A 12,771-nucleotide genomic window follows, 5' to 3' on the forward strand; every position below is an offset into this window, starting at 1 on the left:
AAATACTCAAATATCATTTCTACTAAATCGTCAGCTCCATCCCTATGAGGGGATATCTTATATGTAGAGGGCATCCACACATTTGTTGAAGAATGTTCACTTGTACTTAAAAACTACTCTTTTGAATGACTTTTCAGAACTATTTTCATAGTAAAATAAGTTTGTAGGTCTTACAGAATATGTGCTACAATACACCAAATAAGAGGCATCCTAGGTATTTATTAAAAAACAAGGAGGACTCATATATAAATCCATTATGGTAACACCGCTGTATCTGTAATAAATGTTGACAACTGAATTAAGTTTAAACACTTTAATCAACTATAAGTCAATAATCATATATTATATAAAAATTCTGATTCATGCATCAGATTACATAAATTATACAATTGTCACATTATACAATGCTTACATACTTTTGAATTTGTACCTGCAAAAATGTATACAAGTTATGAGAGCATTTACTTAAGAAGATAAGTGTTATACTCTTCAGTTATAAATAATGTTTCTATCTTTCAAATACCCGCTAAATATATGCATTTCTAGATCTGCAGCATTTTTTTGTACCTCAAAACACAAACCATCTGGAAGCTTCGAAGATTAACAGGCCCACATGTATCATGTATTAGACTTCAACTCCACTGTGAGAGTGCATTTTTTGATGGATAAAATAAATGGAATGAAACATCAACTCTATTTTAATGCTTGAAGAGCTTCTATACCTCTTATTAAATATATCAGAAAATGCTTCATATGCAGATTAATTAGCTAAGGTGCTACCAATTGCATATTAAATACTTCCAATGATTGCATCTGGATTATTAAAGTTCTACATCTGTGCAAATGGGGGCTTTCCATGTGTGCTGACAGACCCTTCTACATACCATCATGGCCCAGCAGCACTGTGATCCTTTCCCTTACTTCAAAGGGACCAAGTGAATGAGCATGCATCATACTTCACTTACACATACACACAAGTGACACCTACCACCTACAAGACACATGAGTACATGAACATCAAAAAAGTTTCAGCTTGATTTACAAATCCAAGGTAAATTGCTTCTTCTGAAAAGCTACAGAGGAAAATAAAAGCTCTAGTGTAACATTTACAGTAGATATATTAGACAACAGTTTTTTGTTTTTTTTTTTAGATTCTCTTTGTTAAAGAATAAGCACCCTTCCGGGGATGGTAGGCAGGGAGGCGTGGTGGTGAGGGAGTTGCTGGAGGAATAACATGAAGAAAACAAGTCTGTCACTAATGAGCTTAGTTTTACTTAGGTTTCCATTCATGAAACCCTTTTAAATACAAGGCAACATTTTCACTGCTGGAAAATTACAACTAAATCTTGATTTACCGCCAAAAGCAACAGACGTAGTTATGTATAATCTATGGATAATACTACATTCAGGGGACAATGGCAAAACTAGGCTCAATGCAGAACATAGCAGCAAAAAGCAATACTTAAACGTTTTTCATGAATGGGTTACATGTTGTTTTATATACAATTCTAAGATATGACCCTGGTATTCAATAAATGAAACTTGAAGCGTAAGTGGTAGGAAGGTATGTTCAATAGTTTTAAAGCTGAATTTTAGAATTGGTTATAAAATAATACCGCTTTAAAAATAATAGCAGAAATAGTTTAATTATGTAACAGAAGTACATTAGCTTAAGATAGTCTTGAGATAAATATCAATTCTGTGATTTTAAAAAATCCTCTTGTTGGTAGTAGTGTTTTGGGCATGCATTCTTTAAAGCATAAAAGCAAAAATAAACTCTATAATCTAGTGTATTGTGCATTATTTAATAAGCACGTATATTTTATTTCCATTTCTAAGCAAATAACAAAATACATTAGAATACCTAAAGTTATGCTTTGGAAAAATAAACTAAGGTGACCTTTTTGGCCTCTTTTTCTACAACGTGAGAAATTAAAACTACTTTGCACTTCTGCCCAAACACAGGAAACACTGATATATTTACTTGGGAACTAATTTTTTCTTTTTGTTTTTAGTTTTATTATTTTGACTGATTATGAAAATATGCAGTAAGTTTACTCTAGGTAATGAGTGAAAATTCACAAACATTAGAACAGCAAATTTTCAGGCAGTGATGAATGTATTAATAGATCTAGTTTTAAATATAATACTTGTCTCAGATTTAAAGATAAAAATTTTGATTGAGTTATAACCATATCACTCATGTATGAATAAAGCTAAGCCTCAATAGCTTTTATATAGGAAAAGAATCGCTCCTTAAAAATCAATTTCCCCATAAAAAGAAGAGCAGTACTTGAACCATACTTTTAAATGAGTTCTATTTATGTAAAACATATCCCCAATACAAAACTGACATCTTGGTTCACTCTATAAACAGCAAATTTGGCCAAAGCATATTATTATAGTATCTGCAGATACTGTCATAATACTGAAAACATAGATTTTCACATTTTAAGAAGTGTATGAAAAGACTCAATAATACTACCAGACAAAAGCAAATGCTGAGAATTTTGTAACATTTAGTTAATTAAAAGTGGCACCATGTTTAGAAAAAAAAAAAACTACCAAGACCTCAAACGGGAAAATACCATTCTATACCAGACTTTGAGGTTTATTACAGAATCTTGAGGAGAAAAAAATTGATAAAAGCTATTTTTCCTTCTCCATTTCTTAAAGCATTTAATTTTTATGAAAAAAAGTTCCTAATTTCAAAATGTATGTTCTTACAGTAAAACTGAAATGCAGAAGATACAAATAACAAGGGGTTTTAGTTTACAAATACGAGCTTGGCCAAGTATTCTCTGATTCAAAATACTAAAATAAGCAAAAAAAACCCCCAAACTATTATATCGGCTTTTTATTTAACTTTCAATGGAGTCTTAACAGAGATAAGTATTAGAAAAAAATGCAATTCATGGAAAGATTGGGGAATATGTAAGTCTCCATATGGACATGAATTTTCATTTTAAATTCAGAAAGACATAGATACTCTCAGTGTTTTATAGTATTTCAGACTTTTAAGGCTGAAAAACAAGCAGAAGATTAGCAATATTTTTATAACATTGCTTGTCAATTTAAATTTCAGAAAAAATTTGTACAAATCATATAAAAATAATCCATGGAAGAAATCAATATTTTGGGGGAGTGGACTTTAAAATAGAACATAATTTTGTAATAAATCAATTCTTAAAGGGTGGATGTGGAGTAATGCATAATGTCACGCTAGTAAAGGTCTCTTCTAAAAACTCACTCTTCCTTTAGTAAGTCTTATTTTGGTTCAAGACCCAAAGGCAACCATCTGCTCTATTATTTATGTAACCTGAAACCAAGCCTAATTCTTCATTCCTGGAATCTGCCCGCTGCTTTGGGTTATCAGACACACCAGGCAATCACATACTTCCCACAATTATTTTCAGATATAACTTTATAGTATTTGCTTTGCTAGTGATTTAAAGGCATGCAGAATTTCAACAAAACAAGCTATATTAGCTTATCTTCTGCTTATACCTTAAACAAACTCAAATGTTAAGATAATTAATTCAAATAAATTCATGCTGTTATGAAGTTAATGAAGTCTCCTAAAATTTGTCATTCTTTAAAAAAGGACTTGAGATCATCACTTTTGGGGAAAGAGAAAAACTTTGATGCTAGAATAATATATAGCAGCTCACTTTGAAACCAAGGTCCATGTAGTCAAGAGTGATTTGAAGCAGCTTCTCTATAACAAACCATGACAGTAGGAATGATGACTTGTCTTGCATCAATAGAGCACACACATTTTCAAATCAAGAAATTGGTAGCCTAACTTTAGAGGCAATCAATTGTTTCTAAATGTTCTAAAAACACATGTATATATGAGGTATATGCCTATATTTTATATACAAGATACATGAATATATATATATTCATGTACATATGTGTATATAAAATATAAACTGTTTTTTTAGTAGTGTTTATAACGAGCAGTATTCCTGAAGCTAAATATTTCTACAAACTGATTTCTGAGAAACCAGCCACAGCATCAATTCTGCTTTATGAAAAATCTATTCCTGAGGAACAACTCACGTACTTCTGAAGATATTTCTGGGCCTATGGCAGATTAGTGGGTCAGTACCAGCACCTGAGTGAGTCCTAAGGAACCACTTATTCATTGAGAATCTGGCCCATTTTCAATTTAAACATTTAAATGATTTAGCTTGCTTCAAAGGTCACTCTTGATAGTCCCTGCTAATATTTACAGGTAAAACTACTCTTCACAATAAAGGAGAATATGTAATGAAACCTGATAGTGTAGTCTCTTTCAGTAACAAGTTTTTCCTTCCTTCCTTCTTTCTTTCTCTCTCTTTGTCCAATTATCAATACAATACAATTGGCTTTATTAACTGTTAGAGAATTTGCCAGCTTTCCTGGATGGTTCATATGGCACTCTGAGAATACTGGGCGTTTCTTCCATTACCCTTACAAGGAGGTTGTCGATGTAGTCCTCGAGTTCCCGGATGTGGGTGTCTTTCCTCCTAAGGAGTTCTTTGTGTTTCACCAGCTCCTGTAGAACCTCTTCATAGGTCAGACTACGATACCCTGCAGTGGCATCAAAGGGGTTGCTGTCCTAGAACAGGATAAAGACTGTCACTTTCATAGATATAACATCTGGGACAAACATTAAGAATTACCTGGAACTTCGACTTTTTGTTTTTCAAACCCTGATGAAGTTTTTCGCTAGCCTTGCTTAGAGTGAATGTGACAGTTCACAAATTGGCTAGCCAGTCCTGAGGCAAGAACTAGGGCAGATGCACCAAAGTTTTGACTATAACTCTAAATCCTAAAACCCTTTCTAACATTGTGGGCAATTTCCTAATATCTGAGACTGGTTATATCATGTAAGATTACATTAAGAGATGAAATATTCTATAATAAATACAACTAAAATAGATGAAAACTAAAGATTTCTAAAAGTCAACTCAGAGGAACTGTAAGAAGTAACTGAAAACTATACACTCGGACTTGTGTCCTTATGAAACTGCTTCCACTGAACTGTGATTTAATGTTATATGTTTGGCTTCTTAGTGAAGATGGTTACAGCAAAAATCTTTTCTAATTTGCTATGAAAATGGAAGCACTCGGAATTAAATCAAAGATTATCCTTACAGGAAGCCCCATGGGAGTAACTTCTGTTTTAATTTAGAAACAGGCAGAACTTTTCCTCCCCTGAGTAACTGGTCTATTTCTTTCTCCTATAATAATATCTAATTTATCTTCTTTCCCTTTTTGACCCTGGTTATCAGGAAACTCAAGAGTTCAACCATATTAATACTATGGTTAGTATATTTGCATTCTCTCCCATTTCATCTATTTACTTAACTTTATTCTATTGACAAAAATTCTTTTTAGGCAAAAGCATAAATATAACCAAAAATGTTTTTTAAAAGGCAGTTACTAATTCACTGGTATTACAAAGCATTCTAATATTAATGTTATATCAAAAGTGAAAGAAAAATATTTCTCAGGAATTTAATCAAGGCCCTGTAACATCATCTTTTATTTATAGTGTATAGCATTAAGAGTTTTCATTCTGTAAAACATAATGCCCAATTACAACTAAGCAATTTTTTATTCTTTTTAAATCATAGTTCTCTCATTAAGCCCAACAATTTAAAATAATTTTCATCACTATCTTTTAAAACATTTCCATTTGGCTTTAAGGAAACTTAACTAAAATATTGAGGAAATTGGTTTTCTTGCTCTTAAGGAATACTATCTAATCTATTCAGTGGAGGATGGGGAATGGGGACTGGTGAATGCAGAATGACCCCCACCCCCAATAAGAATTAAACTGTCCTTCCCTGTTTTCAGGATCTACTTTAATAGTGCTATGTATTTGGGGGTGTTCATGAGAAAAGCCAAAGTTTAACTTTTCACTGGCCCTCCCCACTTCCCCAGCCTCTCAGCCCAAGGAACCAGGACTTTACCAGACCAGAGAAAGAGAAGCTAGAGTACAGATACCAATTTGATGCTTGGGTCATTGAAGCACACCCACTTCTCCAGGATAAGTGAAAACATTCAGGACTGAAAAACTTTTCCAATTTCATAGAATCTCTCAGGCTTTGTGGAGAAGATACAGCTTGCGCTAGGCCTTCAAGAGTTTGCAGGCAGAAATGCGTAATGGGGCATTTCAAGCAGTGAACTCTGCTTGTTCAAAGAAGGAAACAAGGCTCAAGGCATAGTGGCCAACAGGTAATCCAATAACAGGTACTCTGTAGAGCATGGCTGGAAAATGCTGTACAGGACAGCGAGCAGACAGGGGCCGAAATGGAAGGCTTGAAATAGACCACCAAGAATGCTGAATGGTAGTATAAAGAATATTTAGACTTTTGCTATGGAAAATAGGAAGCCACTGAAGGTTCCTAAACAGAGAAAGGATATGATTAAAGCTATGTTCCAGGAAAAGTAAAATGGCAACAGTGGAATCATTTGGAGGGGCTAAGATTAGGTATAGGGCTATTGAAATATGAAAGACCAGAGTTAGCAAGAATGAATAGAGAGGATATTAAAGGGAAGTGAGTTTAAATTCTATAAAATATGTCTAAAACAACTTAGTTTATTTTAGCATTAGAAACTGGAAACAGATGTAAGTTTCAGTCATATTTCCTTCATCCTTAAAAACATTTCAAATATTGTTCTAAAACCATTAAAGGACAATTCTAGAGATAAGTGTTGTTTTACTTCTCTCTCCGATCAATTAATCTTTTATAAGTCTACACACACACGCGCACACACTCTCACGCACGTAGTTACTAGTTTAATTGGTCATAATATATAGTTTAGAGATACATAAGTATTAATTACATTCTTATAAAAGATTATGTTAAGCCGTTTTCTACAGTAAACAGAAGACACAGTGTAGAGTTCGGTATACTTTTGAAATTTCTTAAAAATAAGCTAAAGTGTCTTACTTCAACTCGAGTAATTCTGCATAAATTTGAGAGAGAAAGCAACTTGGGTCTCACTTTCCTTATCTGATAGATGAGATGTTCTCCATGGTCCCTTTCAACTCTAAAATTGTCTGGTATACCAAGTGATTTTTCTAAACCACACTTTAAAAACTAATAAACTCTAACTAATGTGATTTCACTTTTCTAATAAAACATTCACTGAGAAATTCATGTTCTTGTGAGAATTGCAGGGATTAATGAAAGGAAGCTAAATGGGATTCATTACTGATTAGCTGACTGCTTTATGCTTTTTCTTTATTTAACATAATAAAAGCATCTATTCAAGTCTCTCTAATCTTAATAAAATTACACATATATAAACTGATTTCTCCAAACTAATTAAGCTATGAAATAGTTAAAAAAAAGTGCACTGTTATATTTAACACTATTACCAGTTAATGTAGTTAAAAATTTTTTGTAACATTTCTCTAAAGACACTGAAGATGAAAGACGTTTCAAAAATTTGTGTTTTGATATAAATTAAAGCCATGATATAAATTAATAGTTTAATCTTTCAAAATAATCAATTATTATTTCAGACTACTGGTCATACTTTATAGCCATACTCTAGAATACACAGATATGTTATTTGGATTATTATTTTTTTTCCTTACAACAATCTAATGTGTAGACAGATTTCCCGGAAATACATTTCTGGCCTTTTCAATAAATTTTCCGTTTGTCCTTTTATGTGAAAATTTCACCTCAAATTTTAGCATCAAGTTTCTAGGCAGGAAAACATCTTAGAAACATATGTACTATGAACTATATTCTGGAAAAGAATATAAAATAATTAAAAACAGTTTCATGCTTAGTTCCAGATTTTATCTGATATTTGAAAACAATGTAAACCTTCTAATTTTAGGCATGAGGTTCTTAAATTGACTGATATACTCCACATATATATATATATTTGTTTGTTGATATAACTCCAAATAAAATAATGATTAAGTAATATAAACAATAGAAAATTAAAACATATGCTCATTACAAAAATTATTTTTTTAGAGAGGAAAACTCTCAGGTAAATATAAAAATTATTTTTTTGAAAGATTATTCTTGCAAAAACTTGCAAAATTCATAACTCTCTAAACTGGCAAAGACCAAATGCAACTTACAATGGTTACTCCAAAGTGCTCAATATTTTTTCTTACAGTACTCCATACAGACAGCACTTATGTTTTTAAGATGTTTTCTTATTTTGAAATTTAATGTAAATTTTTCTTCTCTCTTCCCCTTTTACAACCAACCCTTTCTCATTTCTACTCCACCTCTGTTAAAAATGTCCATATGCAGACATAGAAGATGTGGACTGGTAAGAAAATATTAGAATTACTACATGAAGTTTTCTAACCCAGAATTTTAAATAATACAGTTTTGCATAAGATTTTGAGAACTGCTAGTGATCTATTTTTGCTTTACACAGTCTAGCCTTTTAAACTAGGAAATGTACATTTTTTACAATATTTAAATTTAAACAAAAGCAAATTATCAGGACTCAAAATAACTGAAGATTTAAAGAAAGGTTGTCCTGGTAACCAAATATTGGTGGGGTACTAACTGACATCCAAGGCAACTAGAGGAGAGAGAGAGAAAAAAAATGAAGGCTTGGCATTCTCTGATCATCTCATTATTGTTCTAATGAGGAACTTTGCTCTGGGAATATCATCTCAGCTACTTTCACATCTTTTGTCCTACTCCCTTCATCTCCCTTTCAGTTCTTAATTAGGCCTTAAAGAGCTCACACTGCCCTTTCAACTGGCTACTGCTCCTGTTTAAACACTGTGCTTTCACAGACAGGTGTTGGCACTAGCATATAAGACATACAAACTTAATTACAAAATACTATGTCCAGAGGGAGAAAAAATAACTTGGTGGATGGCTATTATTGGAGAACTTAATGTAAATTACTTCAAACATCTTATAATCTTCAACATAAAAATTGTTCGAATGCTTTTCTTCAACCATGATCAGTACGAAGATGCGCTTCCTCCTCTTAATTGTATCTTGCAGTAAATTAACAACACCTAGTAATCCTTTAACTGTCATTTAGAATAGTTAGTATTCCAGAGAAAAATAATCACACATCAAGGATTCTTTTATCACCTTTAAATCCTTTAACTAAAACAATTTTCACATTTTATTTCTTTAAAGAATTCTAAGGATGCTTTTACAGCAATAAATTACAAGATTTGGAAAAGTACATTTACAAGCAATCGAAATTGTAATTAAGGTTACTTAATAAACAATAGCTACACATTAAATCGATTTTTTTGATGTTGCATTTTGTTTGAGATTAAGTAACCGCCTGATAGAATTCATTTTACTATCTGATCAAAGGCTGACTTCATATTTTCTCACACTTCTCGCCAGACTGCCATATTATAAAGACTTGAGAATTTATAAAACATCAAAACTTACGAATCGTTTAAATAAAACAGCAAAAACACAGTACAAAGTCCTGTGCTTCTGTAACAGTTTCCACAATTTTAAAGATAAACAACTGCATTTAGAATGGCTTAGAAAATAAACCCTAAACCCACCTTAGCTTCTTCTAGCCATGTCACATCCTAAAAAATAGTGATATGTGATATGGGATTGTCTAAAAAAATTCTTACTATACATCTGGATCGCACACATCAAGGACAGATGGTTGAAACAGCAACCACCAGTGTCTTGGAATAAAGCCTCTATTTCTGTTATTCAGTGAGAATTTCGTTTTCTACCAAGAACATTCGCCCATATTTTGGCAAAGTAATTTATTCTCTACGTTTAATATAGTTAGAATTGACTGCAGATGCAATGGAACTCTGAACAGAGATTAAATACTGGACTTCAAATACTACAATAAAGTTCAGATTATCTGAATAATCCTTGCAAAATACGTGAGTTGATTTAGGTGGTCGCTACCAATCCTGTTAACATATTTGGTTTTGTTCTGACGAGAAAGATAAGTGTCCTAAAGTATTTGTTCTTTCAAATACTTTCCTGGTTATCTGGCTCTCCTGCCAGGATGCTTTTCTATTGTTGAATGTTAACAAGCAGCTTTATTCTTTCTTCAATCCTTGTCCCAACAACAACAAAAAATAGTCTTTTCTACGTGCTCTTATTTCATAACCACAAATTTGACCCTGACATACAGCTTGCATATTAATTTCAAAAGTCTGTAAACAAAATACGTATATTCTAAATTGGCTTCAATTATAACCAATTTTGCTTGAACTCTCATAGATCATACGAGTCATACCCTATTGTATATTAAAGGCAAAGATTGTATTTTACTTTCTTTCTTTCTCCTAAAATTACTAAGCTAAGCTACAATTCTTAGGTAAGTGAGGCAGAAGGCAAGAAGACAAAGGCATTTTTAGAAATGTGTGCCAGAGAAAAAGACCAGCTTACTCTTTGACAACCCTCTAACCCCTTCAGCAACTTACCGGGATTTTCCTGAGGTCTTCATTGCTTGTTGGACTCATATGAAAACTAATAAAACACAAACAAATGTTAAAAGTGTCATAACTCATGTGGGAGGAAACATAAAAATAGAAAAATTTTAACCAACATTGTAATACAAATTTCTAAAGCCCTACATTACTCAGATGAGTGAAATTTAATCCAAGAAGTAGAAAAAAATCCAGTATTTCCCCAACATTCTTAAAGCTTCATTACAATTTCAAACTTTGAAGGAAAACTTTTTAGTTATCAGAACTGAAGAATGAAATAGGAAGTTTCTAAACAACTTTAAACATAGCACTTTTATCCAGCAAGATATTTTGCAAAACTAATTTGTGTGAGAGATTTCCCATTATATTTACACACAGTCACTCACCTTAGGCCCTCTGATATAAAACTAGGGAGAATTAAGTAAATTTAGGTTGGAAAGATTATAGAATAAAAGAGTTAAAGCAATCTGTTTAAAAATGCCATAAGTGTTAGAAAACTCAGCTTTCAAACATTACCCTATCAATAAGAATAAATTCAGAATTGTGGGAAACATTTCTCTCGTTAATGTGATTTCTAAGTAGCTAGTCTTGAAAATTTAAATACTGAAACGAATCAAAACAACACAGATTTCTTCCATGCAGTGAAGAAAACATCACAGCTGAATGCTATAACTATTTTCTTCTTTGAAACATGTCCATTAGATGGGACTGCAACCAAAAGACGCTAAACTTCAAAGCCATCTGATGAGTAAATATTTCATCGGTGCCATTCAAGTTTAATTTTTACCCAGCACTTAAAGGTATTAGCCTTTAAAACCTTCACAAAGCATTAGTGTCCTAAGAACCTTTTTATTCCATGCACAAAACAACAACTGTAAAATATGTATGTTTTCATTATCTGTCCCTTGCCAGTAAAATAACTGGCATCCTTTGAAGATTTAAGAAATTTACTTTTAAAACTTTTGATTGTGTGACAAAAAGTCTGGACACTGGATATAATGTTGGTAAAGTATCTGTAATTACGTGTACAAATCCTACGCTCTAAGATGTACAGGGCACACATGTACAACCACCTCCAGAGAGTTTCCCATGTAACCAAGATTTCACTGGCTATGACTAAGATTTGAAGTACTAGCTTCCAGAAGTGATTGTTTGCCTTTTCTAACTAGAACTCCTGAGGATAAATTTAGTATTTCAGCAGAGCTGGGGTGCATGTAGAGAGAGTGAAACATGTTTTAAAAACCTACAAAGCACCAGTTAAAGGCCTGTGTGGCTGGCACATTTTCTTAACATCTTTATGGTATTCTGCATGGTCCTGGACTCAAGTCACTATACCAGCAAAGCATCAAGAGCCCACAAAGGAGTGGCTTAAAAGACAAAAACTAAATCCAAAAAGCATTCTCACATAGTCCACCTTGGCCTAGAGTGCCGTGGTAGCAGCTGCTAACACATGTGGTTTCCATCCTCTCTGATTTTCGATCCAAGGTAGCCAACAGGGGGTCCAGTGGGATTAATCTCTCCTACCCCATTATCTCACAGCATGTTTTCTAATAGGTCAAGAAACACATTCTGCTACATCTCCCATCTGACTGGGATATTCTAAAAAACAAAATGATATACACTCAGGCCCGACAGCATACAAGGTGCTTGCAAGCAGAGAAGTGGCTGGAGCCAGGTGGTGTGAATTCAAATCCTGTTTCTGCCCTGTGACCTTGAGCAAGTTACCTAACTTTGATTATGTCTTGGTTCCCTCATCTGTAAAATGGAGATGGCAACAGTATCTACCACCTAAGACTCCTGTGAAGATTCAATGAGTTAACTACATGGAAAACACTTAGCACTGTGACTACCAGATAGAACATTATTTTATTTCATAAATAAAATAATGAAATAATTATTTCATAAACTTTTACATAGCACTTAACGTGTGCCAGATGCTGTTCTAAGCACTTTACCAAAATTAACTCATTTAATCTTCATGATCCTTACGGTAGTCTTACGGCCCAGTATCTTCCACATCTTCATTTTAAAGGTAAGGAAACAAGTCACAGAGAGGTTAGGTAACTTGCGTGTGGTCATTCTGTTAGTAGCTGGTGGAGCTGTCTGGCTCTCGACTGTGTCCTCCTATGATACACAGCCCTAGCCCCATTCCCTGTATACAGATTTACTTAGTGAGCACTGGCTGCACTGCGGAAGCCCTGAACATATAGGCCACATAGATGAATCAGAGAATAACAATGTTGCATTTCAAGAAGGCACACGGTAGAGATGTACTTGTGGGAGGTGGGGGAGAGCACTCTGGATAATTAAATTTTTAGACCTCATAGAGAAATGAAATGTTC

At 33.3% G+C, this 12,771-nt stretch overlaps 1 protein-coding gene across 1 annotated transcript in view; it reads right to left on the reverse strand.

Moving 5' to 3' along the window:
* Positions 1–298: 298 nt before the first annotated feature.
* RAB11FIP2 (RAB11 family interacting protein 2) overlaps positions 299–12,771 on the reverse strand; it is a 41,989-nt gene continuing 29,516 nt past the window's right edge. Inside the window, exons 4-5 of the mRNA XM_003825634.5 lie at positions 10,424–10,469; positions 299–4,606 (exon numbers count right to left, since the gene is read on the reverse strand). Coding sequence (XP_003825682.1) covers positions 4,379–4,606; positions 10,424–10,469 — 274 coding nt within the window. The 3' untranslated portion in view covers positions 299–4,378. The remainder of the gene's footprint in view (positions 4,607–10,423; positions 10,470–12,771) is intronic.

This window comes from Pan paniscus, chromosome 8 (assembly GCF_029289425.2).
Source record: "Pan paniscus chromosome 8, NHGRI_mPanPan1-v2.0_pri, whole genome shotgun sequence".
In the NCBI taxonomy this organism is placed as follows: domain Eukaryota; kingdom Metazoa; phylum Chordata; class Mammalia; order Primates; family Hominidae; genus Pan; species Pan paniscus.